Source organism: Tenebrio molitor, chromosome 2, assembly GCF_963966145.1.
Source record: "Tenebrio molitor chromosome 2, icTenMoli1.1, whole genome shotgun sequence".
In the NCBI taxonomy this organism is placed as follows: Eukaryota; Metazoa; Arthropoda; class Insecta; order Coleoptera; family Tenebrionidae; genus Tenebrio; species Tenebrio molitor.
Genome location: NC_091047.1, coordinates 27,085,721 through 27,113,557, shown reverse-complemented (window position 1 = coordinate 27,113,557; position 27,837 = coordinate 27,085,721). Strand labels below are relative to the sequence as shown.

Below are 27,837 nucleotides of genomic sequence, written 5' to 3'. Positions count from 1 at the left end.
AAATAAAATGTTATTTGCAAAAAATAGTGTGAACATAATATAACACAGACATATAACACAAAAATTAATAAATATTTAGAGCTGTCCGTTGCATGAGAAATCTTTGGTGTTTAGAAAAAATTTCGATTTTACCTCTTGTAATTTCAGCAACGGGAATAGTACCGCAATCTCTTTTTAAAAATTTAAAAATTCTGGATTTAGATAACACATTGGTAGTTGAAATTCAAAATAGTTATTTATGGTATAAGTGGGTTATTTAAGATATTACCCACGAGAGGTATTTGTAACCTACGAGGGCTTGCCCGAGTAGGTTATTACCTCATGTGGGTAATACTTAATAACCCACGTATGCCATACAACGTTTTATCCAATATTCCAAAAAATTTTAGATAATAACATTATTAACGAAAATCTGCTCCCGTGTTCGGTTATGATGATTAATGAATCTAGTGTGTATTTTAAGTCAAACATGACAACCGTTGCGATGTTATTTGTTTATAAACAACAAACAAGGCATGAAAATGGAAATATTTGTGCCAGAAGATGTGTTAGAAGAGGCTCAAGAAGTGGCTGGTAATTTACTACCGGCAAAGTCGCGTGAAAAGTATGAAAAGCAATTTGCCCACTTTGTTACCTGGAGAAAAGCAAGAGGAGTTCGTGGAACAAACGAGGACATTCTTCTGACTTATTTTCGAACCCTTTCTGATACCTGTGTGGGGTCCTCTTTATGGTGTAAGTACTCTATGCTAAAAAGTACTTTCAAGATTGAGGAAAAAGAGGATATATCGAGGTAAGTGATTCTGTTAGAAGCAGTGCTTTCTTTAAGCCATAAAACATTTCAGATTTTCCAAGTTACAAGCGTTTTTGAAGAGAAAATCTTCCAATCATAGAGCAAAAAAAGCAAATGTTCTTGAAATTACACATATTGATAAGTTTTTGGGTGAAGCTGATAACAACGAGTACCTAATGATGAAGATTGTTTTAATAATGGGCATATTTGGAGCGTGTCGATGCGACGAGTTGGTAAAAATGAGTGTAGATGATGTTACAGAGGTTGGTACATATTTAAGCATAGATATACCGATGACGAAAACGGACAAACCTCGTCGGTTCGTCATTGTTAAAGAAGGTTGTTCAGCAGATCCCATTGCTTTATATCAGAAGTATATTTCTCTTCGTCCAGCCAACATCAAACATAATAGACTCTTTCTACGTTATGCAAATGGCAAATGCATCGTTCAATCAGTAGGAATTAATAAAATTGCAAGCATTCCCAATGTTATCGCATCGTACCTGAAATTAGAGCACCCTGAAACCTACACAGGTCATAGCTTAAAGCGATCCTCCACTACGTTACTTGCAGAAGGTGGAGCAGATATCATTAATCTTAAAAGACATGGTGGATGGCAATCTTCTAAAACAGCTGAAGAATATGTTGCCGATTCAAACAACAGTAAAATAAAGATAGCAAAGGCAATTATAGGAATCAATACATCTTTCAATGATTTGCCAGGTTAGCTATATTTTCTATTTTAAATTTTAAAATTAAGATTACATAAAACTTTAACCAAAACATTTGTTTCAAGGTGAAAAAATATACCATGAGAATTCGGTGGCCAGCACAAGTACAGGTGATTCTGTAATATTAAAACATGAAGCTTCTGATTCGCAAGTCGTTGAGTCCAGAGAGATTGCTGGAATTCACTTTCACGGTTCACTTTCAAATGTTCATTTTTATTTTGCACAGAATTCTGAAAAATAATTTCAAATTTGATGTATCTTTAATAAAGTGTTCAGAATATGTACCTAAATTTTATTTCATCCTATAAGATAAACAATGGGTTATGGATGTTAATAACCCACGGAGCTAATGACAACGTGGGTTATAACAAACAGACTAGTTATAGCCCAGTTTACTTAATTAAAACTAACTAGTAAAACACGATATTACTATTGAATATTGGATAAAGGTATATTATTATACTCATGTCACATCGTGAGGAAGTTCCTTAACATTGACACAGAACATAATACACAACAAAGTCAAAATGCGGAGGCGAGACGCCGGTAATTATGTTGATAAGCACTGCACTATTACTTGATAGTAATATCCGTAATAGTGTATGTACTCCGGCAAAATTGCCGTGCCGCCGGGTGGAGGTGGGATAGTGTAATTTTACATTTTATAACGATAGATTCATTATTTATGTTATAACAAGTTTCTTTACTTTAATAAAAATTAAATGAAATGTTCAAAATGGCCTCCAGAGGCAGTTAAGCAATCACATAATCAATTACATATCAAAATTACAAATGTCAGGTGAAATTTTAGCCTACTGAAAATTTAAAATTAAAGCAAACGGAATTCAAAAAATGTCTTTTTGCTATAACTTATTCCTTGATTCTGGTTATTAAATTGAAATTGTTTCAATACATTATCATATCCCACAACTTTACTACAAAACTGGGTTGAATATTTTCATGAGGACAAAAGTTAACAGGGGGTTGAAAAATGTAGCTTGTAAAACCCTATGGCCAGTCTTAAAAAAAACTCACTGTATAAAAATTCATCACTTTACATAATTAATCACGACGGCCACCGAATATGTCCATCATCAGTACAACTTTCTGAAGGATCCACTCTTGGTCCGCCGCTTCCAGTAAAAACTTGCAAACATCGTTTCTTGAAGAAGTTGTAGCTTTTTTCGGCTGATAGTTTCTACATTTTGTTTTCAAAAAGGAGGTGAGACTGTTGAACCTGTACAATTTATTATATTAAAACAACTAATAGCTTATTAAAAAAACCTCTTACCTGGATACCTGGAGATATAAACGTTTTGAAATAGAAACAGTGTACTCTTCAACATTGAATAACCGCGCTGATGCTGCTTTCGTCTTTTCCCTTGATCTCGGTCTGCCATTGTGTAAATATTTCCAATTCTTTCTGGTATCGTAATTTTGATTTCGTAGGCACCATTTGGTACTTCGCGGCACTTGCCTCTTCCAGGACGTCATCAGGAACACAGAATTCTTCGTCATCCATTTCGACAACGTGGTGTGCACAATCACTTTATTGACTTTGCAAAACTTTGTTTATTTTGTATTTTATTTTTTTCCATAGCAACAGATCTCTCCGAAAATGTGATTTATTTATTTTATTTTAATTTTATTTAAAATTTTGAATATAAAGTTACAGACTCATTTTCTAAGGAGTTATGTCTGGTATCGAACAAAACCAAATACAACACTCGAGAGTAAGGCCGCTTTTGTTCACTTGAATTGCATCGACCACTCCGCTGCGCGTCGTGGCCGAACATGCAATTCGTAGTGTAAATAACTATTATTGTAAAAAGTTTTGGAAGTGTCCACTACCTTCTTCATTACTTATTCTGATTCTGTTTTTTATTCCATTATCTTAAATCATTCAAATTGCTAACTGGCGTAGAATGGTATTTTTAAGTAAAGCCAGGATATAAATCGTCACATGAACGTGGGCGCCATGAAATTTCTGTAATTCAACTGATGATCCGATTCTCAAAAAATTATCTCAGGGCATCCAAAGTGTTGTACAATGAAGTATTGTTCCATTGTGTTGACAATATCCCCCTTGCAGCTCTTCATCAAGCAATTCTCCAAAAAATGGTTGTATGATTTCCTCCTTATACCGAGCTGTAGTTATGTAACCAAAAATTATTACCCACTATCTTAATTTCGTTTTCTTGCGGTGATATGGATTGTACTCAACATACAAGTGAGGTTTCCTGCACTCCATGTTCGCATTTTTGTGAATTCACATTATCCTGTCTTATCAGACCAAGTTTCATCAGTAAAAAAATTTTTGTTTGGGGCGGTATCATCATTGAGTGTTTAAAAAAACTAACAGTTCCGCAACATAAGTCATGGGGTAAGTATGTAAGTATTGTAAATCATTTTTTAATATTGTGTTGCACATTTTTACAGAAAGATTCACTTGGTGAGATAAATGGTGGAGGAAAGTTTGTAGTTTTCTTTCCACAATGTCCTCAACTGCATCAACTTCTGTCTTCCAGTCTGCAGTAACAATTTCACAACACGATCTAAAGACTCCTGAAATTGTTTATAACCAATAACAACTACTGGAATAGGACCACCTATCGTTGATCTTACAACCGTTGCGAAAATAAACGCTTTTTGCTCAGTTCATTAAACCGTTCTAAAAAAATTTTGAGGTTAAACTTGAACGTCTGACACTGTGTAACTTATGACACACGTGACAAAAACAAAATGTTTCTCAAAGGGTTCTTGACCAGAAATGTATTTAGACAAATTAGTTTTTATTAGTAACTGAAGGGAGTTAGAAATACATACTGTTACGAGGTCTAATGTACCACCACATTAGGACCATCGTACGACGGTTGGTGAGGGCAAATGACGGGTCAGCGTGGGGGAGAGAGAGATTTGGTCACTTGAACACTGTCGGCACAAAGTACATCAACGGTAGACCCGCCGCGAATTAGTGTCCCAGGATATTAGTGACAAAATCCGGGAAAAAGGTTTGCGTCTTCGCCGTCGTGCGGATCAACCCTGGGACACTCGTAGCATATATCGCCGTTGAGCGGATCAAGGGGGGGTCACCAGACCGAAGAGCTTCACCGTCAGCAGTATCACCACCGGGGACGAGAGACGCCGTTTCCTCCCCCAGGTCCATCTGGACCCATCACGCAGCAGCAATCAAGGCCACCGGCCCACATCATCCAGCCCCGACATCAACCCTAGCCGGAGACTGCTCCGGGCGAGCACGGAGCTGTCCACCTGCGACCCAGCACCGGAAACCCAGCGATCCACAGTGTGAATCATATGAAAATCAGCTGAACAATATATCATTAAATCAAGCACAAGAGTAAAACTATTTCCCCCCCCCCCCCCTGCGGAGTTACACAGCGTTATGTACAAACCCTGGGCTTCTCAATAAGAAGGGTTGTAACATCTGGTGCATCGGCCGGTAAATCATTATTTAAGCCCACTTAGGACGCTGCGTAGCTCTGAAAGAGGGACAACTAGGAATTTACTGTAAATTGATAGGACGTGAAATTTCAGCGAAGATCGACTGGGACGATCTGCATCGCGGATTGTCAGCCCGCCCGCCCGTGCTAGCGTCTGGGAGGACCGGGAGAGGTGTCGGAGGCTGGAGACAGCGCGCGGTAGATTCACTTAGCGTGGACTTGGAGTTCCTGAGGGAAGGAAACGAGCTACGGGAATTTGAGACCTTAGACGAAGATAGGTGAGGCCTCGTCATTCAAAAAAAGGAGTAATCGGGAGGTTGGTTGGGAGTGCGGCAGGTCACTTTCGCGATTTTTTTTTGTATACACCGGCTCGGCTCGCCGTTGAAGAGCGAACGGTCGCGCAGTCAACATCTGGGGGACAACAAGTGAGTCGTTGCGTTTTTGCGTTTTCCATCTTTTGTCCGGTTGTTGCGTTTCGTAAACCCGAGGAGTTTCTAGTTCGCAAAGGGCGAACGTTGTGTTTTCGGACGTCGTGTCGTCAAGATTGAGGACCCAGAGGACGGTAGCGTGGTCGTCGGCGTGGTGCGCGGACGGTCCGGGGCGAAAGAGGGAGAATCGTGGTGAGGTTCATGTAGGGTCGAGCGTCCTCAGGAGGGCCGAAGGTTGAACGGTCGGGGAACTCGTCGCCATAGCGCTGCGGCGGATTTAGGACCTCACGCACGGAAGGCCGAGAGTGGTCGAATGCGTTGATGCGGATTTGGTTCCTTGCTCTTGCTCTAGATCTTCGCGCCGTCCACGCGACGAAGAAGATCTTTCACCATAATATCGTACCGTCCTGGGAAATAAGTCGGTTTTTGACGACGAGGTCGCCGGTTTTCTTTTGGATTTCGTAGCTCGGGGGAACGAACGCACAATCATCGACGTGGGACGCGGGCGAAAAGCGCGCCGAAGGGTTTCCAGCGACTCTCAGACTTGACCCACCGATGTTGACAAACTTTCAAATTTTTCGTTGTGCCGTTTCAGAAATTTGTGCTCGGTTGTGATAGCATCGGCTACACAGCAGCACATCGGGAGATAAGGAGTGTTTACAAGTTTTTGCAATATCGTCTCGGGATTTCTCTCTCTCTCTACCCGCGCGCGTGACGAGAAAGGAAGATTAGAAAAGAACGACCAAATCGAAAGACGGAAAATTTCGTACCGAGGTCAAGGATTGACAAAAAACTTTTCGGGTTCTTATCAAACGCGAGAACATGGACGAATTAGACTACAGCTTACTGTCACGGAACGAATTAACTTACGAACTCGAACTGCGAGATTCGACGGTGTCGGAGGAAAATTCGACAGACGACCTAGTTAAAAATCTGCAGGGTTTGACATTGGCCGAGATAGATGTAACACCCCTGTCGTCACCGGCGATCACACCGGAAGCGGAATTTGCGAACTGCTCGAACGGAGTTGAGGAGATTGCGAAGCTCGTGAAAGCCGTGATTACGCGACAGTCGATCCCTTTGGTACAGGTCAAGCTCTGGCACTATCAAAGAAGAGTAGATGCGATGGCACATACTGCTCAGATGTATAGCGAGGAAACCGGAGAGCTGAAAGCACAGCTCGAGGACGTCTCGAAGAAGTTCGCGGCGAAAGCGAAATTCGTGCGGAACCCCGCGCCGGTCAAAACTCGCGAGGAGCGCCAAAACGCCTCGTACGAAGTCGTGCGCGTTTACGAAGGTGACAGTCAGCCGGTATTCAAATGGAAGATCCATTTCAACGGATCGATACGCGACGAAACCGCCGTGTTCGGGTTCATCCAGGAGGTGGAGGACCAAATGGAAATTTTGAACATTACCGAGCACGAGGTAATGCACGGTAGGAAACACCTTCTCACAGGCGAAGCGCGCGAATGGTACCGTCTCGTTGAGGGCGACGTACGGACGTGGAGCGATTTTTGCAGGAAACTGAGAAAAGAGTTCCTACCACGCGATTACGAAGAAACAGCCCTCGAACGCCTGAAACAGTTTAAACAGTCACCCGACGAATCGGCCACCATTTTCATTGCGCGATTCAATCACAGGGCACACTTCTTACCGACGCAACATTCGACCCTATTACCAGGAAAAACTCTGGGATAAAGACATCAATACGATACAACAGTTAATCAATTATTGCGACCGCCTTGACGATACGCGCCTAAACGTGGAAAAGTTCGCGAGGGGAAAGGCGAAAACCCCGAACCACGAACCCGAACGGAAGCGCAACACGGTAACGTGCTATCGGTGTGGCAAGGAGGGACACATGTCCAGAGAATGCCCAAGGAAACAAGAATGCACTGCGAAACCTTCGGGAAACGGCGAGGGGAGGTAACGGAGCGTCGGACCTTACCTCCCAACGGCGACACCGACGACGTGTTCGGCGCCACGCTAAACTTAATGTTAAGTAGTTTTAGGGGCGATGACGCCATTTATATGCCTGTAGAGGTAATCGGGATGAAGTTTTACGGGATGCTGGATAGCGGAGCTTCACATGTGATCGTGAACCACGAGGGGTGTCGAAAGCTAAAGGCCCTCGGCCTGGAGTTAAGAGAGAGCGCTACTACGAGTTGTGCACTGGCGGATAACACCACCGTAAACTGCGCCGGGACCATACCGACCCCTTTCAATGTTAAGGGAAAATGCTGTATCATCGACGTTCTTGTTATTCCGTCGGTACGATACGAACTGATGTTAGGCCGCGAATTCTGGCGGAAATTCGGTTTACTTCCAAATATTCGGGACCTGAAGTTCTCTTTGGCCGACGATACGGACGGCAGCGGACCGAAACTGTGCTCCATCAACAGCGTGCAGTCTTGGGACGACTTGAGCGCACACCATCAACAAGCACTTCAACGGGCTATATCGCATTATTTCAAAGCAATCGATGGAGTCGAGCTCGGGCGCACTAGTTTGATCGAGCACAGGATCGAATTGAAGGACGGTGTCAAACCTGTCCAATCTAGGAACTACCGGGTTAGTCCCTATGTCCAACGGGAGATGGACAAGGAATGGAAAGAGATGCTCCGACTCGGTGTTATTCGGCGAAGCGAGAGTGAGTGGAACTCTCCGGCATTCATGATCCCCAAGAAAGACGGCACGCGACGGTTCGTCGTAAACTACCAGAAGCTCAACGCGATATCTAAGCGACCCGCGTATCCAATCCCAAATATGACGGACATATTAGAAAAACTGGGTAACGCGCGCTTTATAACAACTTTGGACATTCGGAGCGCGTATTGGCAGATTCCGGTGGAGGAAAGCTCACGGAAGTACACTGCTTTCAGCCTTCCCGGAAGAGGAATTTTCGAATTTTGCCGTATGCCCTTCGGCCTCCATGGCGCGCCAGGCACTTTTCAAACCCTGATAGACAAACTAATCAATGTAGAACTTCAACCTTATGTATTCGGATACCTGGACGATATCATTATCGTCACAGACACCTTCGAAAAACATCTAGAGACGCGGGAAAAGGTGTTGAAACGATTGCTAGGAGCTGGATTAGTCTTAAAGCGGGAAAAATGTAACTTTTGCAAGCCGGAACTAAAGTATTTGGGGTATATCGTCAACCGAGCCGGGCTGAATATCGACGCGGAGATGGTTAAGGCCATTGTAGACATGCCGCGACCGAAAGACGTGAGGGGAGTAAGGCGATTGGTTGGAACGCTGACGTGGTTCCTAAAGTTCGTGCCGAATTTCGCAACTATCGTCGACCCTCTGGTGAATCTCACGCGGAAACCCGTTCGGTTCAAGTGGTCACCGGAGTGCGACAAGGCCTTCCGCGATCTACAGAACGCTCTGGTGCAAGCACCAATTCTGGTATGCCACGATTTCGAAGTACCGTTTATCGTGCACTGCGATGCGAGCGATGTTGGAATGGGCGCCGTACTCACGCAACGGATAAACGGAAGCGAGAGAGCGATATGTTACATTTCGCGAGCGTTTTCTAAAGCAGAGAGGAAGTTCTCGGCGACCGAGAAAGAGTGCCTAGGAGTCGTGTCGGCGATCGAGAAGCTCCGGTGCTATCTCGAGTTCACACGGTTCACTGTGGTGACCGACTGCTATGCACTCAAGTGGTTGCATTCCCTCAAGGACCCGCTAGGACGTCTGGGCCGTTGGGTCCTACGACTCCAGAATTTTGACTTTACAATCGAACACCGACCAGGCAAAGATAACGTGGTTTCGGATTGCCTCAGTCGTGCGATTCCAGAGGTGCACGCTATAGCTCCCGACCCACTAGATCAACACGTGATCGGACGCGACCCGTGGTTCGACCGACTCTCGCAGGAAATACGCGCGAACCCATTGCGATACCCCAATTTTCGCTTGGAGGGGAATAAAATTTTCAAGAAAATCGCTGCCCAAGACCATCTGGGCGAACGAACCGAAAGCTGGAAGATCGTGGTACCGACGCATTTGCGCCGCGAGCTGCTTCAACGATATCACGACGAAGCGCGGACAGGCGGACACCTTGGAGTGTACAAAACCTATCATAAACTACGCCAGCAGTATACGTGGCCGAAGATGCGAAGCGACGTCGCGCGCTATATCTCCAAATGTCGTTCGTGTGCCTCGGTAAAGGTGGAAAGACGGCTACCAACAGGCCTCATGGGCACCAGACCGCGCATCACGAGACCCTGGCAGTTGGTCAGCGCGGACCTCTTTGGATCATTGCCACGAAGTACGAACGGGCACGAGTACGTCCTTGTCATCGTGGATTACTTCAGTAAGTTCCCGCTATTCGTGCCCATGCGTCAGGTGACCGCCCGCAAAGTAATCGCAGAGATAGAGGAACGAGTGTTCCTCATGTTTGGCGTCCCGGAAATAATGATAGTCGACAACGGTATCCAGTTCGGCCGGAGCAGAGAATTTAACGAATTCCTAGAGAATTACGGCGTTCAACCTCACTTTAACTCACTCTATACTCCGCAGAACAACCCCACCGAACGGGTCAACGGCACCATGAAGACACTTATCATGTCCTACATTGAAGACGACCAACGCCGCTGGGACGCCCAACTTAGTAAGGTGGCGTGCGCGATAAGATCCGCGAAACACGAAACCACAAGGAAGACGCCAAATTTCGTAAATTTCGGTCGAGAGGTAATCGACGACGGTAGACGTTATGCGCAATTACGCGAACGCGACACCCTCTCCGAAAGCGGTTCCGACGAGAACGAACCAGAGGACGATCAACAACGGCGATACAGGTTGGCGGAGATTCGATACGACGTCACGAAGAAACTGGAACAAGCCAGACAACGCGCCAAACACGCGTATGATAGAAAGGGTCGCGATGCTCAGTACGAAGCCGGAGACGTAGTGTGGAAACGGGAGTACCCCACGACGGACTCCACGGAACACTTCAGTGCCAAACTCGCCAAGCGGTTTAAGGGGCCATTCCGGGTAGCCCGAAGAGTTGGACTGAACGTGTACGAGCTCGACGAGCCAGGGGGGCGCTCAGCAGGTCGCTGGCACGTTAAGAACTTAAAACCCTACTTGGCATCGGAAACAGAGTCGGATTCGGACGGTTCGATGTAGGGCGGGGAAGCAACCCCGTCCAAAATCAACAACAAAACGGAAATTACAAGGGCCAGAGACTCGTGAACGCGAAACCGACCTAGTTGATATGCGAAAGCGGTACCAGCGGACGATCACCCAGGAAGCCGCCCAAAACACCGTGAACAAACTTGAAACGTTGAGTAAACCGTACGCCACGGTACCGAAATCCACAACGCCTACTACGCGAACACGAAAGCAAAGGCCCTGACAAACCCATCGGATCTCTGGGTTTGCCCTTCGAGGGGAGGGCGAGTGTTACGAGGTCTAATGTACCACCACATTAGGACCATCGTACGACGGTTGGTGAGGGCAAATGACGGGTCAGCGTGGGGGAGAGAGAGATTTGGTCACTTGAACACTGTCGGCACAAAGAACATCAACGGTAGACCCGCCGCGAATTAGTGTCCCAGGATATTAGTGACAAAATCCGGGAAAAAGGTTTGCGTCATCGCCGTCGTGCGGATCAACCCTGGGACACTCGTAGCATATATCGCCGTTGAGCGGATCAAGGGGGGGTCACCAGACCGAAGAGCTTCACCGTCAGCAGTATCACCACCGGGGACGAGAGACGCCGTTTCCTCCCCCAGGTCCACCTGGACCCATCACGCAGCAGCAATCAAGGCCACCGGCCCACATCATCCAGCCCCGACATCAACCCTAGCCGGAGACTGCTCCGGGCGAGCACGGAGCTGTCCACCTGCGACCCAGCACCGGAAACCCAACGATCCACAGTGTGAATCATATGAAAATTAGCTGAACAATATACCATTAAATCAAGCACAAGAGTAAAACTATTTCCCCCCCCCCCTGTGGAGTTACACAGCGTTATGTACAAACCCTGGGCTTCGCAATAAGAAGGGGAAAGGTTTTCTTCATGTTTTCTTCTTCATTCCATTCCATTGTTAGTAAGGTAAGAACAGTACTAATCCGATGGACAAATTCCTACAGAACTCAGTTCCCTGTTCAAAAGTGCAATTAAAAAAGCCAAGTAGCGTGGTTCAACTCCCAAAACACAACTCTACCTGATTAAAACAGGCGCAGTAATTGTAGTAACTGTTAAACATGCAAAAATTTGTTGATTGTCACTGTGCCGGTCAAATGTACAATGTATATCAAAGCTGCAAACTCAGAAAGTACTACAAGGTAAATAAGTATAATGTTCGTTTTTATCTAGTCAATCGATAGTAATGTAATGAACTGTACTGTAGTGACCCAGTTTAAAATTTAAATTTAAATTTCCGGTACCGCCACAACAGCGCACCAAATGTGAAGGTACTAGCGGCTAGACTAGGAACTGCGAGCGGAAATATAGCGGGGGGTTGAAGCTCTCTCGCGCGGGTGGTTGAAGGGGGGTAGGTCACTTTTGTTTGGTTTTTCGAAACGAACAGACCTTGCGAAGAGCGATCCAATATTCCAAAAATCTGTAAGTTACATCTGAACCGATTACACTACCGTTCCGAGTAGATATTTTGTGTCCCCGTGAAGAATCCGGCGTTTTTTTAATTCACCTGGGTAATTTATCCCACTTTCGTTGCCTTTTTTTTGTGTTTTGTTTTTGGGACCAGGACCACGTGGTAAGGGTATGTTGTAGATTTCATTTTGTTGCATGCTGTTTCTTTAAGAAGCGCCCATTCGTTAGTTTTAAGCGTTATCTTTCTCCCGGGAGGTTCATTTTTTTTAGCAATCTGGTAATTTCGAAAATTCGGAGCCGTCGTCCGAACCGCGTGTGTCCATTTTGGTTTTTTTTCCCACTCACATTTTCTAACGGCACTCGACCCGCCATTTTCTTTTTGTTTAATATTGCCAGCGAGTATGGTATCCTTTTTAAAGCGTTTTATTTTATCGTTATTTAACCTCGTGTTTTGTTCTCTTTTATTTCCTCATTGTTTAATGTGCGTTTTGTTTTGCTTATGTTATCATTGTTTAATGTTGCGTTTTGTTTTGCTTATGTTATCATTGTTTAATGTTGCGTTTTGTTTTGCTTATTTTATCATTGTTTAATGTTGCGCTCTGTTTTGCTGGATTTTCTCATCGTTGAATGTTTCTCCTTGTTTGATTGAATTAAATTCGGTTTTTGGTTTTTCTTTGTGTTGTTGCTAGATTTCGAAAAAGTTAAAGTTAAAATGTTGTAAGTACGATCACATGGGGGCTAGGCGACATTCAGGAGGTCGGAGGGGTTGTTTAGTCAAGTTTCCGTGGGGGCGACGGTTATGTAGGACCGTATAACGGAGGTGGAACAAGTTCTGCTGTATGCGACTCTGAGAAGCTGACGTGAAGCCCCCGTCGCAGTTATAGGGACCTCGGGAGTTTGTCGGTAAACGGTTGGTTGGGGAAGGTGGAACAAGTTCTGCTCTACGCGACTCTGAGAAGCTCATCGTACAACCCCGAACGCTAATATCACTCGGAATTGGTCGGTACACAGTAGTCCGACACGCGATACCCCGAGTACCTATAAATGTCGCTGCTTTCAAGATGATTCAGATTATTCCTTTGAGTCCCCTCGCGGCCGAAAGTTGTTACCTCCAGCTCTAAGTTGCCGTTGGCGTACCTTGACCGCGTAGTTCCAAATTAAACATTGTTTGTCATTAATCGAATTGTAAAATATGAGTAATACCTGGGATACGGTTTTTGAAGAGGGTTTTTCATCCGTCCCTGTCTGTAATAACTGCACCATAATTTGTTTACTTGTTTTGCCAACTTTAACTGTCATTTTGTCTGTTATATACCCGTTTTCTGTTATTCTAAATATTGTTGCATTCATCTTGTCGTTTATCTTTGTGATGTACTCAACTAGTTAATTTCTTGTACTTCGTTAAACTTAATTTCTGTCCTTCGTATTCGTTTCAATTTCTTTTCATCAAAGTTATTACAGGCATTTTTAATAAAAGGTATTTTGCGTCCCTCACATGTGTGTTTTATTTGCGGCACTCTTCCAACTGGAACCCTCACCGTTTGCATTCCGAACCTTTTCCGCCAAAAGAAAATCACAACGTAGGGCTCCTCCGATTCGATGACGATCACGACCACATTTGTTACCGTTTTGCGCAGGTTCAAATATTTGGCGGAAAAAGTAATGTATTCAAATCATTACAGTACTTTAGATATAAAATAAATATCAACAATTTTGTTAACGCGTTAATGTGTTGCCTGTTTGACAAATGGCCGCCATTTGACCTTAAAGATTCATTTTTTTTTAATTACTCTAATCTTCTGACAAATTATTTTTAAGAATTATGAATCAGCATTTGGTACTACGTCCCTTGAAAGTTTAGAAGTTACTTCAGTAGATAATATTGTTTCGTTTAATTTCTCACCGTATTCAATACAGGTTTAGACACAGAGTTAGGTGATGCGTAATAAAATATGATTTATTATATATCAGTAGCTGACTGACATGATAAAGGGGTCATTGAATAACATTAATAATAAAACAAACATAAAATTAATAAACAAACAGGTGCCGGTAATAACGCGATTTAAATCGTTCCACTCTTACAGGTTTATCTACGCAATGAATAACAATTACTGTGCTCTGGAATGCATCTATCCTTCCTACCAAGCCCCGCCGCTGACTTCAGTCACCGCTCCACTTCTTGACATATCTATTACGATCAGTCGTCCCCCTATAAAGAAATATTTTTAGTATTAAGCGAAGCCACATAAAGCCTCGATAAAGACTTTAACAAGCTCCAGTGAGACAATGTCTTTTATGGAAAAGCACGGTCCCTCCAGGATAAAATCTCGATGCACTTTTGCTATTTTAAACTCGATATTGGAGGATCTTGCAGTGAGATAATCGTCCTTTACGTAGAATCCTCTGCAGGCGGCCGTTCCGTTACCATCAGGGGACAATAAAGTCGCATTACATTTCTCGGTTTGCTTAAGTCAATTGACACAACAATTACTAAGTCCTTTCACCTCTTTAAGGTCCCATGTGGAGAACCGTTTGAAAAATCGGAACGAGCTCGCCTGGGGGACTAAGGTAAAAGTGGAATAAATTCCTATCTGCCAGACCCGAGATTAAGAGAGTTGAGGGTAATTTTTATGGGTCTGTTATTAGGTGTGAGGTGGGGCGCGATTCTACGCCCACGAGCAGGGCAATAAAGCTATCTCTTATGTAAATAATAAATAGGGAAATACTCGGATAATTAGTTGGTCGGGCAATCAAGGAGTGAAATGGCGACACGGAGGTGATTATACTTTTGATAATCTGTTCGATCTTCACAAGAAATTGCTACCACTGGTTAGCGCAATCCTCACTTGTTTTTTCTCGGCTAACTGCTAAATAATTACGCCCCAGAGGCCCGCTTAGCATTTTTCGAAAGCTAACACAACTCGCCTAATTATTATAATAACAGTCCGATCCCCAGAAAGTCGACTGATGCATTAAGTAGCATCTAAATTACTCAATTTCGTGTTAAATGGGTTTTTAATGGTGCAGCCGCTTCCGGGTGCGGCTAAAAATATTCCTGCGATCTCCTCAACTTCAGCAGGACGGCGGCGGCGAAGATGAACAAGTTCTGGAGGAAGATGCCGCAGCCGGGCCACTTGTTCCTCTCCTCGGCGTCCAGCACGTAGTCGTTGAACAAAATGTAGCACGCACCAATTAACGAACCGAACGCTATCATAAATCCGATCAGGAGACAGGTTTTCACCGTCAGACGTCCGCAGCGACTGCTGGGGGCGTACAAAGTGGGTTCCTGGATCAGACTGATGGGGATCATGTTGACGATTATGAGGGCCACGCTGCTGAACACTCCCGGAAGGAAGCCCACCACGGTCACGGCGTTTTCGGCGAGGAGACCGATCATTAGCCACCATCCGCTGGAGAAAAGAATGCCAGCGGAGCAGGCCAGGGTCAGGTTGAACTTCAACGGGGAGATTTCGCCGACGCAAGGAACGGTGAGAATTTGGTACATTTTGCTTGAATTTACAGTTATGGCAGATTGAATGTCAAAAATGTCAAGAGGGAGCGGAGCACAGACACGTTGATGGTCGGTGACAAATTTTATTTTTTCAAATGGCGAAAAAGTGAAGCTTCAAGGTCACGAGGAGCCAATTGCCGAAAAGGCATCAGCAGCGAAAATAATTTCACAGTGTCTCGTTTACTTTCGTAAAAGCGGTTAAAACTGAGTTTTTTAAAATCGAATTTTGTTGTTTTCATGTTCTACTCACGATATCTTCTTTAATTTTGTCATAATCGTCACCGTCAAGCATAACATCTATCTTAATAATGACATTTACGACTGGATTATACAAGTTAAGCCATACGTTTTCCAATTTTTTATTTTTCACAGCTGCTCTTGATCGTATGTACTATCGCGGCCAAAATACTTTGGTCGTCACTTTTTGACACTTCAAATGTAAATCAATTATTAATGTCAATATACATGACAATTTCAAATTATTCTTGTCAAAAATATGGCACCTTCAGTTTTTGATAAATATAGAATCGTCTTACTTGCTTCTGAAGGTTGTCTAAACCGCGACCATGTTGATCTTTTGCTTTTGAACCCTGCCTCCGCAGCTGGGATTTACCCCACCCGTATGACACTGATAGATTAAAATAATTTTGACAGTAGTAAAAAATAAACATCCTTAAGTTTGCTTTACAATTGAATGTCATTTATGTCACATTGACGACCAAAGTATTTTGGCCGCGATAGTACTATACCGGCCAAAAAATGTTGGCCGTCATTGTCTGTCAATTCAAAAAAAAAAATTGTAATCCGTACTTTATTGTCATCATGATTACCGTCTTGATTATGAACGTTATTTTTTGGGTGGTATATTTCAAAACTCAAAATTATTTTGTCATTTCTACTACACAGAACGTTTACCTCAGTAACTGTACCATCGCTGGCCAAAAAAAACTCGTAGGTACAGCCAAAATTTTAGTATTGTACTATCGTATTCATGAAAAACTAGTACTTACAGCAAAATTCTGTTGGAGTAAATTGGGCTACATGAAAATGTTAAATATCAATGTCTGTCATTATGACAGTTCGAATTTAGCAATGCTCAATCCAACGTCAAACGTATTTAGGTTATCTACTTGACATGTTGGACATTAGTAACATAGTAACCAGTTAAAATAAAGTACGTAGAAACGTTACACTACAACATTTTTGAAAAGTTGACATAACTACGACGTTTTGGTGTCCTAGTTTTTCATGAATTCGATAATAAATCAATAATCAAAGTCCACAACGTCAAACGTTATTGTCAGTGTCAAAGTCAATGCGAAAAAATGGGTTTAACTGAAATTCAAAAACAGACTATGGCGGAACGTTTAAAAGACGGGATTTCGATACGGGCAATTGCTGCTGAGGTTGGTATTGATAAAGGTACCGTTTTGTTGGTCAAACAAAAAAAATCAAACCTATGCATACATAACCTTTATTAAAAAAGCGATGTTTACACAACTCAAATTTTTAATTTTTGGATCTGTTGTTCTGTCATCTGTGTACGAGTTTTTTTGATCAGCGATAGTACATTTTTTGAAACATATGATTCTTGAAATATTGTTTTTGTCGCCATTAATTCATGTGTTCTACATAGTCGTATAGTTCATTTTCCCAAGTACATATTTACTGTCGCGAGCAAATAAAACTGGTCGTCAAAATCATGTTTTGACGCAATGGAAAATGATCCATTGTAAAACGATCGTAAAATCATAACCTATCATCATGTTGTATGACATTAATTGACATTAATTATTTGATTTTTTCGATACTTTTTTGACGTGGGCACAATCAGGCAGGGAAATTTTTTTAATTTGTGGCAATCTAACCAAATTTTGAAATGACATTGACGACCAGAATTTTTTGCTCGCGACAGTAGGTATAGTTGCGGAATTAAAATTTCGAGCAGTATTTTTCTGTCACTTCAACAAAAACTCTCTGTAAAGCACCTTCTACTGTCATCATGACTGACATTCAAAAATTAAACTTTTCTGTGTCAGCCACCCAATCAATTTTGAATTTTGAGTTTTCAGTTAATTGCACTGAGTGTAATTAAATCATCGCTTTGATATGTTGCTTACCTGTTATTATGCCACAATTGACAATTTTTGAATGCCAAAAAAACAAAAACATGACAAGAGTAAAAAATAAGGTTATTAACGTAAAGGTTATTTTAGAGTTTATAACGGGTGACTATTAAAATTTTCACTTGGAGTTGGCTTTGAACGGGTTTTTATTTTTTCTGTTACTTTAGACACACGCAAGAACGAACGACAAATGTCAGTCAGTACAATTGAAACATAACCAAATTAAGAGAAAAACATTTATTGAAATGTCAAACTTGTCAGTGTCTAAGGTGCAACGGAAAACAAAGAATGATCCATAGCCAACCCTAAGTGAAAATTTTAATAGTCACCCGTTATAATGACATTGACAATACTGCCCGAAATTTTAATTCCGCAACAGTACCTACATATATACAGGGTGACTGACGAGAAACCTTTGACGCTGTATCTTACTTATTTTTTATCCGATTTGAATAAATGACACATCAAATGAAATAGTTCGAAAAACACTTCATTATTATCCTATTCGATATTTTTTTCGACATCTATTTTTTGACAGACGATAGCTAACTTTTTTTTTTCAAATTACACTCTATATATTTTTTTATTCGTTCTTAAAAAAAATCTTCTTCTGAATATTCTTACATTAAAAGAAAAAACAAAAAATGTATTTTAAATGAAAAAAATTGAAAATCAAAAATCAAGTAATCAAATTTGTAAACAATACAAAATCTATTCTAGTTGCTCAAAATTTCCTCAATGTTGTTGCAGACACTGTCGATACCTTCTAGAAATGCCCACCTTTGCATTCAGTAAAAAATTTCGGGGTTTTTTCTGACATACTCGCACTATCTTTTTTCTTAACTCTTTTTGGGTACCTTGTGGGGTCAAATAAACATTGTCTCGAAAGTTTCGAATGAATATAAAGAAATCCAATGGATTCAAATCTGGGAATCTAGCGGGCCATCGAATAGCTCCATGCGCACCCATTCATCGTTCACCAAAATGATTTAAATGATTTAAAAATACAAAATTCATGCGTGCATTCGTGGTATGGCGCCGTCCTGATGAAACACGACTCTGTTCAACACTGCTAATGGTATCTCATCCAGAAAGTTGCTTATTTCGTTTGATAATAAATAATATGATATTTTGTTTGATTGAGACTGCTATCAATAAAAAAGGGACCCACTAGTCCATTCTATCTCCAAAAATGCCACAACACAGGTCAACACTAAATCGTCTTTGGAAATTTTCTTCCACAGCAACATTATAATATAATTATAATTAATTATAATATAATTATCAAACTGTTTTGACAAATGAATACTCAGAGCTTACTTAGTCATTTCGAGCATTTAGAACAAACTTCTCTCTTGTTTATTTTGGTCACCTGATTTTCAAATTTTGTACATTTACGCTTTAATTTTTTGACTGTAACAGTTATTGTTGCTCACCCTGTATAACATTACATATAGCTATCGGGCCTTCAAATAAATATATATTTAGAGTAGGCGTAGGTGACACTCTAATTCTGTTAACAGTCTAAAGTAATTTTTGTAGGTAACCAATTATTTTCCGGAGTTACACGGGTTACATAGTAAGTCCTTTTCTGTCATATTGTCATATTCCGTGGAGGGGGAATAGGGAGAATGCACTACAAAAATTAAAAATATTTTATTTTTCACTTTAGTATAATTGCATGATAACTCCTAGGATACGAAATACGTAAACATGTCCATAACAACCGGGGAATAACAACAGGGCGTAATAAGAATAAGCGGGCGTAATGAATTCATAACGCCCTCATCAATTCATAATTGCAAAGATGCCAATTTTTTTTTTAAAGAACTCGTATACCTAGTGAAAAATAAAATCTTGTATGCACCACGCCGTCACCGAATGATTACGCCCATCGAACGATATCCATCTCTCGGGCTAAAGCCCTCGAGCTGGATTCATCGTTCTCCGGGTGTAATCATCGTTGTAACGCATAAATAGCTATTCTAACCTAATTTTATTTCGTTAAAATGTCAGACGTTTCTTGTGTCATTTTCTACGCTGGAAAAATGTTGCAAAAAATTGAATTTACATAGGTTGCTCTAAATATAAATTTATTTGAAGGCCTTTTATATTTTCTCTTTTAATTACTACCTAGCAGTACCTAGTTAACTAATAAAATGTGTTTTTTTTTTTTTTTGTATTTTCTGATATCCTATCTCACCATTGTGTAGACGAGCAAATAAGGTAGTTTCCCATGCATTTTGAGGAGATTGGCAAATCTTATTTTGTTGCTTTACACAAAGTTTAGTGTGGACCTGAACAGCTCGGGGCCATGTGGAGACTTAAAGTAAGACCACACACAACTTTTAAAGAGAATCGCTATACTTATGTACGGTTGGTGGACAAAAAAAACTGGGACAAAAATGACAACTATTCAAATCGAAATTTGGCAAATTTGCACCGTTTAATTCAGGCTTGCGAACAAATAGGTTAACTATGATATGATGACATAAGACAAAAATGCCACGTGTGACACTTACAAACATCAAATCGAATTTTAGATTTCATCCGTTTTCAATTCCTTTTTAAATCCACACAATTTATAAAAGGTAAAGGTAAGTTGAATACTTATATATTGCATATTTGTTGTTGTTAACGAACAAAAAACCTAAACCTAATAATGTACTTCGTCATTGCACCATTATTATCAATGACCATCTGTAATCGGCGTGGCATTGATGATACCAACTCCCTGGTATATTCGGGTGATATCTCGTGCCAAGTATCAACAATTTTTTGTTGCAGTTGTTCAACAGTATTAGGACGAAAGTGATTTTTATACATAATTGAGGTCATACGGCCCCAAATATTTTCTATCGGATTTAAGTCGGGTGACTTGGAAGGCCACGGTACAGTACGCACCCCTTGCTTATTCAAGAATGCTCTATGGACACGACAGTTATCGTCTTGAAATATAAAATTTCGTTCACCAAACACATGTGTGACTGAGGGAAGCATTATCTCCCTCAGAATTCTAACATGGACCGGTGCTCTTAGCCTCTCCTCCACAATTGCACAAACTCCTGGGCCTCTAATGCTGATACATTGACTGCAAATCGTCCACTTCGATTGGTGGCGTGACCGTATTCTTCATTATGGTTTGTCCCTGCAAGTCTATATACGCCGAGTCGTCCACTGTTAGAAGACTGGAATGTCTTTTTATCAGAAAAGACTACCGCATCCCATATATTTTGATGAATATATTCTTGAGCAAACATAACTCTTTGTTGTTTATTCTGTGCTGTTAAAAAGATTTTATTTGCTTCACATCTATTATTTAATTCAGATTTCTTTATTCTGCTTCTTGTTGTTTTTAAATAAGCAGGAAAATTCGTCTCCTGTCGAGCGCTGATGGCGGTTTGAAATGGATGTAAACGAAGAAGGTTTATCATCTTCATTATCTGTGGTAACTTTTGGACGGCCAGACCCTGGTCTTCTTGAAGTTTTTGTTTGGCGAGCAAAACAGTGTTTTTGCTAATGTTTAGCTCGTAAGCATTTGCGCGTATGGTAATACCCTCCTCCCCAAGGTGTTGTGTAATTACGTGTTTTTGTAATTCTGTTAGATTTGGCATTATATCTGACAAGATAACTGTCAACAGTGACCGTAAAAGTCAGTTTCATTTTGACTTTATTTTGACAATTAAGAGCTTGATACAAACGTAAGAAATTTTGCGTGTCCCAGTTTTTTTTGTCCACCAACCGTACTATGTATAATACTAACATATGCGGTTTCGCCGAAAGTAATTTAGAACTATGTGGTGATGGATGAGAACAGGAGGACTGAGATAATTATTATAACATAGCCTGTGTACAGGATAAAAGTATGTTTTAAAAAAAAACTGAAACCGCATCTAATTACACCCTTTTGAACAGAATTACATAATAACGACGAAACTCTAAAGGTTGTTTCACAATGGCAGCGTAGAGATAGAGCGTTTAATTAAAATGTTATCAAGGGTAAAGACTACAGTACCTATCTAATTAAATGTATAATTTACTTTATTATAGTGGTGACGAGTGCTACAAAGCTAATGGTAAATGTGACTTTCCATGTCATATTTGACGCTCAACTTCGTAAAGATTTTGTTTGAACGAAAAGGCACCTAAAAGTAGAGACTAAATTAAAATAATACAATAATGTATTAACTGCTTTAATAATGTATAATATTTGGTGTTTAGAAAAAATTTCGATTTTACCATTTATAATTTCAGCAACAGGAATAGTACCGCAATCTCTTCTTAAAAATTTAAAAATTTTGGACTTAGAGAACACATTGGTGGTTGAAATTCAAAAAGGTATATTATTATACTCATGTCACATCGTGAGGAAATTCCTTAACATTGACACAGAACATAAAACACAAAAAAGTCAAAATGCGGAGGCGAGACGCCGGTAATTATGTTGATAAGCACTGCACTATTACTTGATAGTATTATCCGTAATAGTGTATGTACTCCGGCAAAATTGCCGTGCCGCCGGGTGGAGGTGGGATACGAGATATGATATGTAAACTAAAGTTTAAACAAATAAAAAACTTCTTCAAGTCCTGAGCTTTTGGCCACAGTTCCCAAAAATGAATGAAATGTTTAATTGTTAAATACTGTTTTGTTGACTGATTCATCTTTATGGAGTGGCCATATTGTGTGATTATCTTTTGTTAGGCCTACTAGATTTTTGTATTGTCTTTTTAACGAAAAAATTGCACCAAATTTAGCGATTTTAGGATAGCACCCTAGATTTTCAGATTCGACTATACAAACCTTATATTGTTCAAAAGCTTGTCAAAAAAGCTTTCGATCAGTGCAATAATAACTACGGGGTGCCATTTGAAAAAAATGAATTTTTCACATTTTTAATTCGTTATGTTATGTAAACACTCAGCAGATGCAGCAAACATTCAGAAATCAAACAGCGTCAACCATTTTAATTTATGTGCAACGATTTGGAAGGTACGAATTTTCGAAGGGACCCCTGCAATTCGAAATTCTGGTAAAAAAAACGCCACTGATTAAAAACGATGGCAGATAAGTAAAAACGACCTGTATAAATTTGATTCATAATTTAGCATAGAGTTCAAAAATAAAATCAAACTGGATAGTTTCCATTTAAAAAAACATAACTTTAGTGTTTTTATAATCTTGGGACACTCTGCATATATACCGCAATATTTTCCGAATATGCAATAGAAGCGTAGCTATCATCTAGAAAAAAGAAAAAGTTGATATCTTTAATAACAAACAAGTTATGGAGCTTTTTCGCAACTCTGGGACACCTGTATGTTTAATCCACGTTTTGACAAAAATTCTTTATGACAAATGTCACATTTTAAACAAATTTTCTCACTGTTGTTAAAACTTCTGTCAAAAATCCAGGAAGATTGTGAAGATTGTTGTAAATCAAACGAACTCGACGGACCTGCATCAATGATGTCTTGTGTAGACACTTTGAAATTACGTAAAGGTTCCGAAGTTCTACTTCTCAAACGACTACTTCCAAGAAATGTTTTTTTAACTGGAGAAAAATTTTCACAACTTGACACTGACATTATTAAATTGTATTACTATTTTTACAATTACAGTGCCTTTCTTACTATTATTATAAATCACGTTACTGTCACATTTGACCTTAGCACCAATATTGTGTCGACCAATAAAAAATTGAAACACCCTTGTCGTCACTATGATATCGTGCGTTCATTTAAATTTATCCTCAAAGTTGGCGTTGGAGAGTCGATTGAGAACGCACCGCTCGTGTAAAGGCGTAGATTTAAACAGTTGATCTGTGATCCTTTATACGTATAGTACGTTCACAATCGAGTCTTCAACGCCTACTTTGATGATAAATTAAAATGAACGCACGATACTTATGATAAAGTAATATATCTATAGTTACTAGTACAGACGTAATTGTAACGCCATCGCTTCAACGTTTGGAGACCAAATATGGAAATACAATAATTGGAGAAACTTATTCGCTCTTTGACAAATACATATGGACAAAACGGCAGTGTTTTTGGGATTTGTGTCTTTCGGTTATTTCTGTTTGTTCTACTTACATCGCGCCGTTTACAACTACCTACTGGTTTTGCTTACCGACAAGTTTCAACACAGTAACACACAACAAATTGGTAGTTGAAATTCAAAAAGGTATATTATTGTACTCATGTCATATCGTGAGGAAATTCCTTAACATTGACACAGAACATAATTCACAACAAAGTCAAAATGCGGAGGCGAGACGCCGGTAATTATGTTGATAAGCACTGCACTATTACTTGATAGTAATATCCGTAATAGTGTATGTACTCCGGCAAAATTGCCGTGCCGCCGGGTGGCGGAGGGATAGTTCATTATTAACCAGTGGTTAATAATGAACAGCCGTCACCTAGCAACGAAAGATTTTCGTTGATTTCATTGGTTAACGTAAACGATTTTCATAGCAACCGTTGAAAAATGAGAACTCGGATCGTCGCATCGGACAAAATAATTTTATTAATAATTACGGTAATAATGGAACAAGCTAGAAAAAATAATAGAAATATTTGTACCGCATTCATAGACTACAAAAAAGCCTATGATTCAGTACCACATTCATGGTTAATTAAAATTCTTAAAATTTATAAAATTAATTTGGATTTGATTAACTTTTTATCTCATGTTATGACATTTTGGAGAACTACTTTAAATTTATCAATAAACAATACTAAATTAAAATCCGAGCCTATTCAAATTAAACGGGGAATTTATCAAGGAGATTCTTTAAGTCCTTTATGGTTTTGTCTAGCCATCAATCCTTTGACAAATCTATTAAATAGCACTGGATATGATTTCAATATTAGAGTTAATAATACCACACTATCCAAATTAAATCACCTTCTTTATATGGATGACATAAAACTTTATGCATCTAAAAAGAATCACATTTTATCTTTACTAACAATAACTGAAAATTTCTCAAATGATATTGGCATGAGTTTTGGTATTGATAAGTGTAAAACGCAATCAATATGTCGTGGTCATTACGAAAATTTAGAATATATAACTAAAGAAGGAGAAATCATTAAAAATTTAAATAAAGGAGAATTTTATAAATATTTAGGTATTAATCAATCAAATCATATTCAACATTCAATTATAAAAGAAAATTTAGAAAAACAATTTTATTTAAGAATTAAATCTATTTTAAAATCAAAATTAAACGGTAATAATTTAATTAAAACAGTTAATACATATGCTGTTCCATTGTTGACCTATTCTTTTGGTGTTATAAAATGGTCCAAAACTAATTTACAGAATATAAATATTCAAACTAGAGTTCTCTTTACAAAATTTTGTAAACATCACCCCAAATCTGCTATTGAAAGATTTAATTTACCACGCGAAAATGGTGGTAGGGGTTTTTCAAATCTAGAAATTCTACAACACAATCAAATTGCTTCACTAAAAAATTATTTTCTCAATAGAGCTCGTGATAACACTTTTTTTAATGCTTTGGTTTCAGCGGATAAAGGTTACACACCTTTAAATTTAAGTGATAATGTAATTTCAGATATTGTTGAGCCAAATATACCTGACACTATAGCAAATATAAAACAAAAGTCTTTACATGGAAGATATTTTAAAGAGCTAGAACAGCCAGAAATTAATATTCAAGCTTCTCATGCATGGCTTAAAAAATCAAATATTCATCCTGAGACTGAGGGTTTTATATTTGCAATACAAGATCGTGTTATAAATACAAGAAATTATAAAAAACACATATGCGGTTTACAATCGATCATTGATAAATGTAGGATTTGCGGAACTGAAGGGGAAACCATTGAACACATAATTTCTTCTTGCACCGTTTTGGCTCAAAGCGAATATAAAAAACGTCATGATATATTCGCAAAAATTATACACATGAATTTAGCTGTTAAATTCAATTTATTAAAGGATACACAACCACATTACATTTATAAACCAAAAAGTTGTTTAGAAAATGACAATTACAAATTATATTTTGATCGCACAGTTTTAACTGACATTCACATTCAGCATAACAGACCAGACATTATTATTTTAAATAAACAACAAAAGCAAGCATATCTTTTAGATATAGCTGTTCCAAATTCACACAATATAATACAGACATACAGGGTTATTCTAAATGATTGTAGTCGAAGTAGGCCATGCCCATGTTATTACGTTTTTGCCGCTTTCATGTGAACTGTCAGTTGTGTCGCTGTCACTGTCATTTTTTAGGTGAAAAGTGCGGTGATGAGGATTTTATTTATTTTCGTTAAATTAACGATTGAATCCAGAACTATTGAGTTGTTCTACAATCAATTTTAAAAATATTGAGTTGTTTTGCACCCAATTTAACACATCATTTTGATGATTTTTTTTATGTGGAGCGGCAACCATAAATTTTACATTCAGTTTTCACTTCGACTACAATCATTTAGAATAACCCTGTATAATACAAAAATTAATAAATATTTAGAACTATCCGTTGCTATGAGAAATCTTTGGTGTTTAGAAAAAATTTCGATTTTACCATTTATAATTTCAGCAACAGGAATAGTACCGCAATCTCTTTTTAAAAATTTAAAAATTTTGGACTTAGAGAACAAATTGGTGGTTGAAATTCAAAAAGGTATATTATTATACTCATGTCACATCGTGAGGAAATTCTTTAACATTGACACAGAACATAAAACACAAAAAAGTCAAAATGTGGAGGCGAGACGCCGGTAATTATGTTTATAAGCACTGCACTATTACTTGATAGTATTATCCGTAATAGTGTATGTACTCCGGCGAAATTGCCGTGCCGCCGGGTGGAGGTGGGATACGAGATTATTAGAAAGGGTTTTAACGTTCTAGTAGTGGAAAATAGTAATTATACACCAAGGTAGAGAAGACATTTTTTTAAGCCGAGGTAGTTTATTAAGAATAAAGAAGCGAGGCTTAAAATTGTCTTCTCTAGCGTGGTGTATATATTATTTTTTTCACTACTAGATACGTTAAAACCCTTTCTAATAATAATTATTAATTAAATTTGTTTGTCCGATGCGACGATTCGAGTTCTCATTTTTCAACGGTTGCTATGAAAATTGAAAATCGTCTGTCTACGTTAACCAATAAAATCAAAGAAAATCTTTCGTTGCTAGGTGACGGCTGTTCATTATTGACTACTGGTTAATAATAAAAAATTAGTACGGGGTGATCAAGAATGACTGAGTCTGTTGGTAACAATGAAATTTGGCAAATTTAAAATTTACCCACAAAGATTCATTTTTGTAATAGTATAAACATAACCTGCATAACCAAGAATGTTTTTAATGTAATTTCAAGTTAAAAAATCCGGTCAGTGCGTGGTCAGTGCCAATTACTAGACAAAAATCACCAGTATTTTCAATTGTTTCATTGCCAAGAGACTCAGTCATTGTTGATCACGCTGTATATAAACCACGGTGAAAAGTCCCTTATAGCCTTCGCGCCTTAGCACCCTCGGCACGCCTCGGGCTCTAATCTTGGTGCTCTGGCTATAATCATGAACTTCGTCACCTTGGTGTATAATATACTATTTGTATCAGAAGTTGTACTTTAACGAGCAATTGAGTTACGCACACTTTAGTGGTAGTAAATTTCAGAAATATGTTTCTCAGTGGTGACTTCTTGGATTCTTGATTTAATTTTTAAATACCAAAACACAATGTATGCTTTGTAAAATGTAGTTTGGGTTGCATTTTTATCTGGTCAGGCTAGTCATCCAGTCACCGACACATACCCATTTTATTTAAATATAATTTTTAATGAAAAATTAAATCACCTCTTAATAACAAACAGAACATCGTTTTTTCCTAAACCCATTCATTTGTGGCGCCACTGGATTATTTTGTCCGCGCAGATTTCCCCCACCAAATGTCATATCTCACGCCGTCCTTACTCTACGTGAATAATCCTGTATGTTAAAGAAGGAATGCTATGCAACCAACAAAACAGAACAGTTCCTACAGGAAAGTCAGTCGGCTTGCTGGTCAAAGTAAGAGAATTTTGAAACAGGGACAGGGTAATGTTTTTAAGATTAAATTTGTGGTAAAGCACAAATAATGATTGAAGGGGATCACAGAGACCTTGTGATAAAATAATAAATTCTTTTAGAGGTATTCAGAACAGAAAATCTACACCT

At 39.4% G+C, this 27,837-nt stretch overlaps 2 protein-coding genes and 2 long non-coding RNA genes across 4 annotated transcripts; 2 read left to right on the top strand and 2 right to left on the bottom strand.

Moving 5' to 3' along the window:
- Window positions 1-231: 231 nt before the first annotated feature.
- LOC138123850 (uncharacterized) lies at window positions 232-1,803 on the top strand. The gene is made up of 3 exons (XM_069038683.1): window positions 232-790; window positions 843-1,513; window positions 1,587-1,803. Exons 1-3 carry the CDS (start codon window positions 516-518, stop codon window positions 1,760-1,762), a joined length of 1,122 nt encoding a protein of 373 aa, XP_068894784.1. The 5' UTR covers window positions 232-515; the 3' UTR covers window positions 1,763-1,803.
- On the bottom strand, window positions 1,668-3,264 carry LOC138123851 (uncharacterized). The gene is made up of 3 exons (XR_011156922.1): window positions 2,813-3,264; window positions 1,807-2,758; window positions 1,668-1,751 (listed from the first exon to the last, which is right to left on the bottom strand). It is a non-coding gene; the product is annotated as an uncharacterized lncRNA (long non-coding RNA).
- A 10,650-nt stretch (window positions 3,265-13,914) lies between these two features.
- Window positions 13,915-15,704, bottom strand: LOC138124657 (transmembrane protein 50B-like). Its single transcript, XM_069039765.1, has 2 exons — window positions 14,246-15,704; window positions 13,915-14,190 (listed from the first exon to the last, which is right to left on the bottom strand). Exon 1 carries the CDS (start codon window positions 15,484-15,486, stop codon window positions 15,025-15,027), a length of 462 nt encoding a protein of 153 aa, XP_068895866.1. The 5' UTR covers window positions 15,487-15,704; the 3' UTR covers window positions 13,915-14,190; window positions 14,246-15,024.
- Window positions 15,705-19,987: 4,283 nt separating this feature from the next.
- On the top strand, window positions 19,988-20,880 carry LOC138124245 (uncharacterized). The gene is made up of 2 exons (XR_011157060.1): window positions 19,988-20,215; window positions 20,406-20,880. It is a non-coding gene; the product is annotated as an uncharacterized lncRNA (long non-coding RNA).
- Window positions 20,881-27,837: the final 6,957 nt, after the last annotated feature.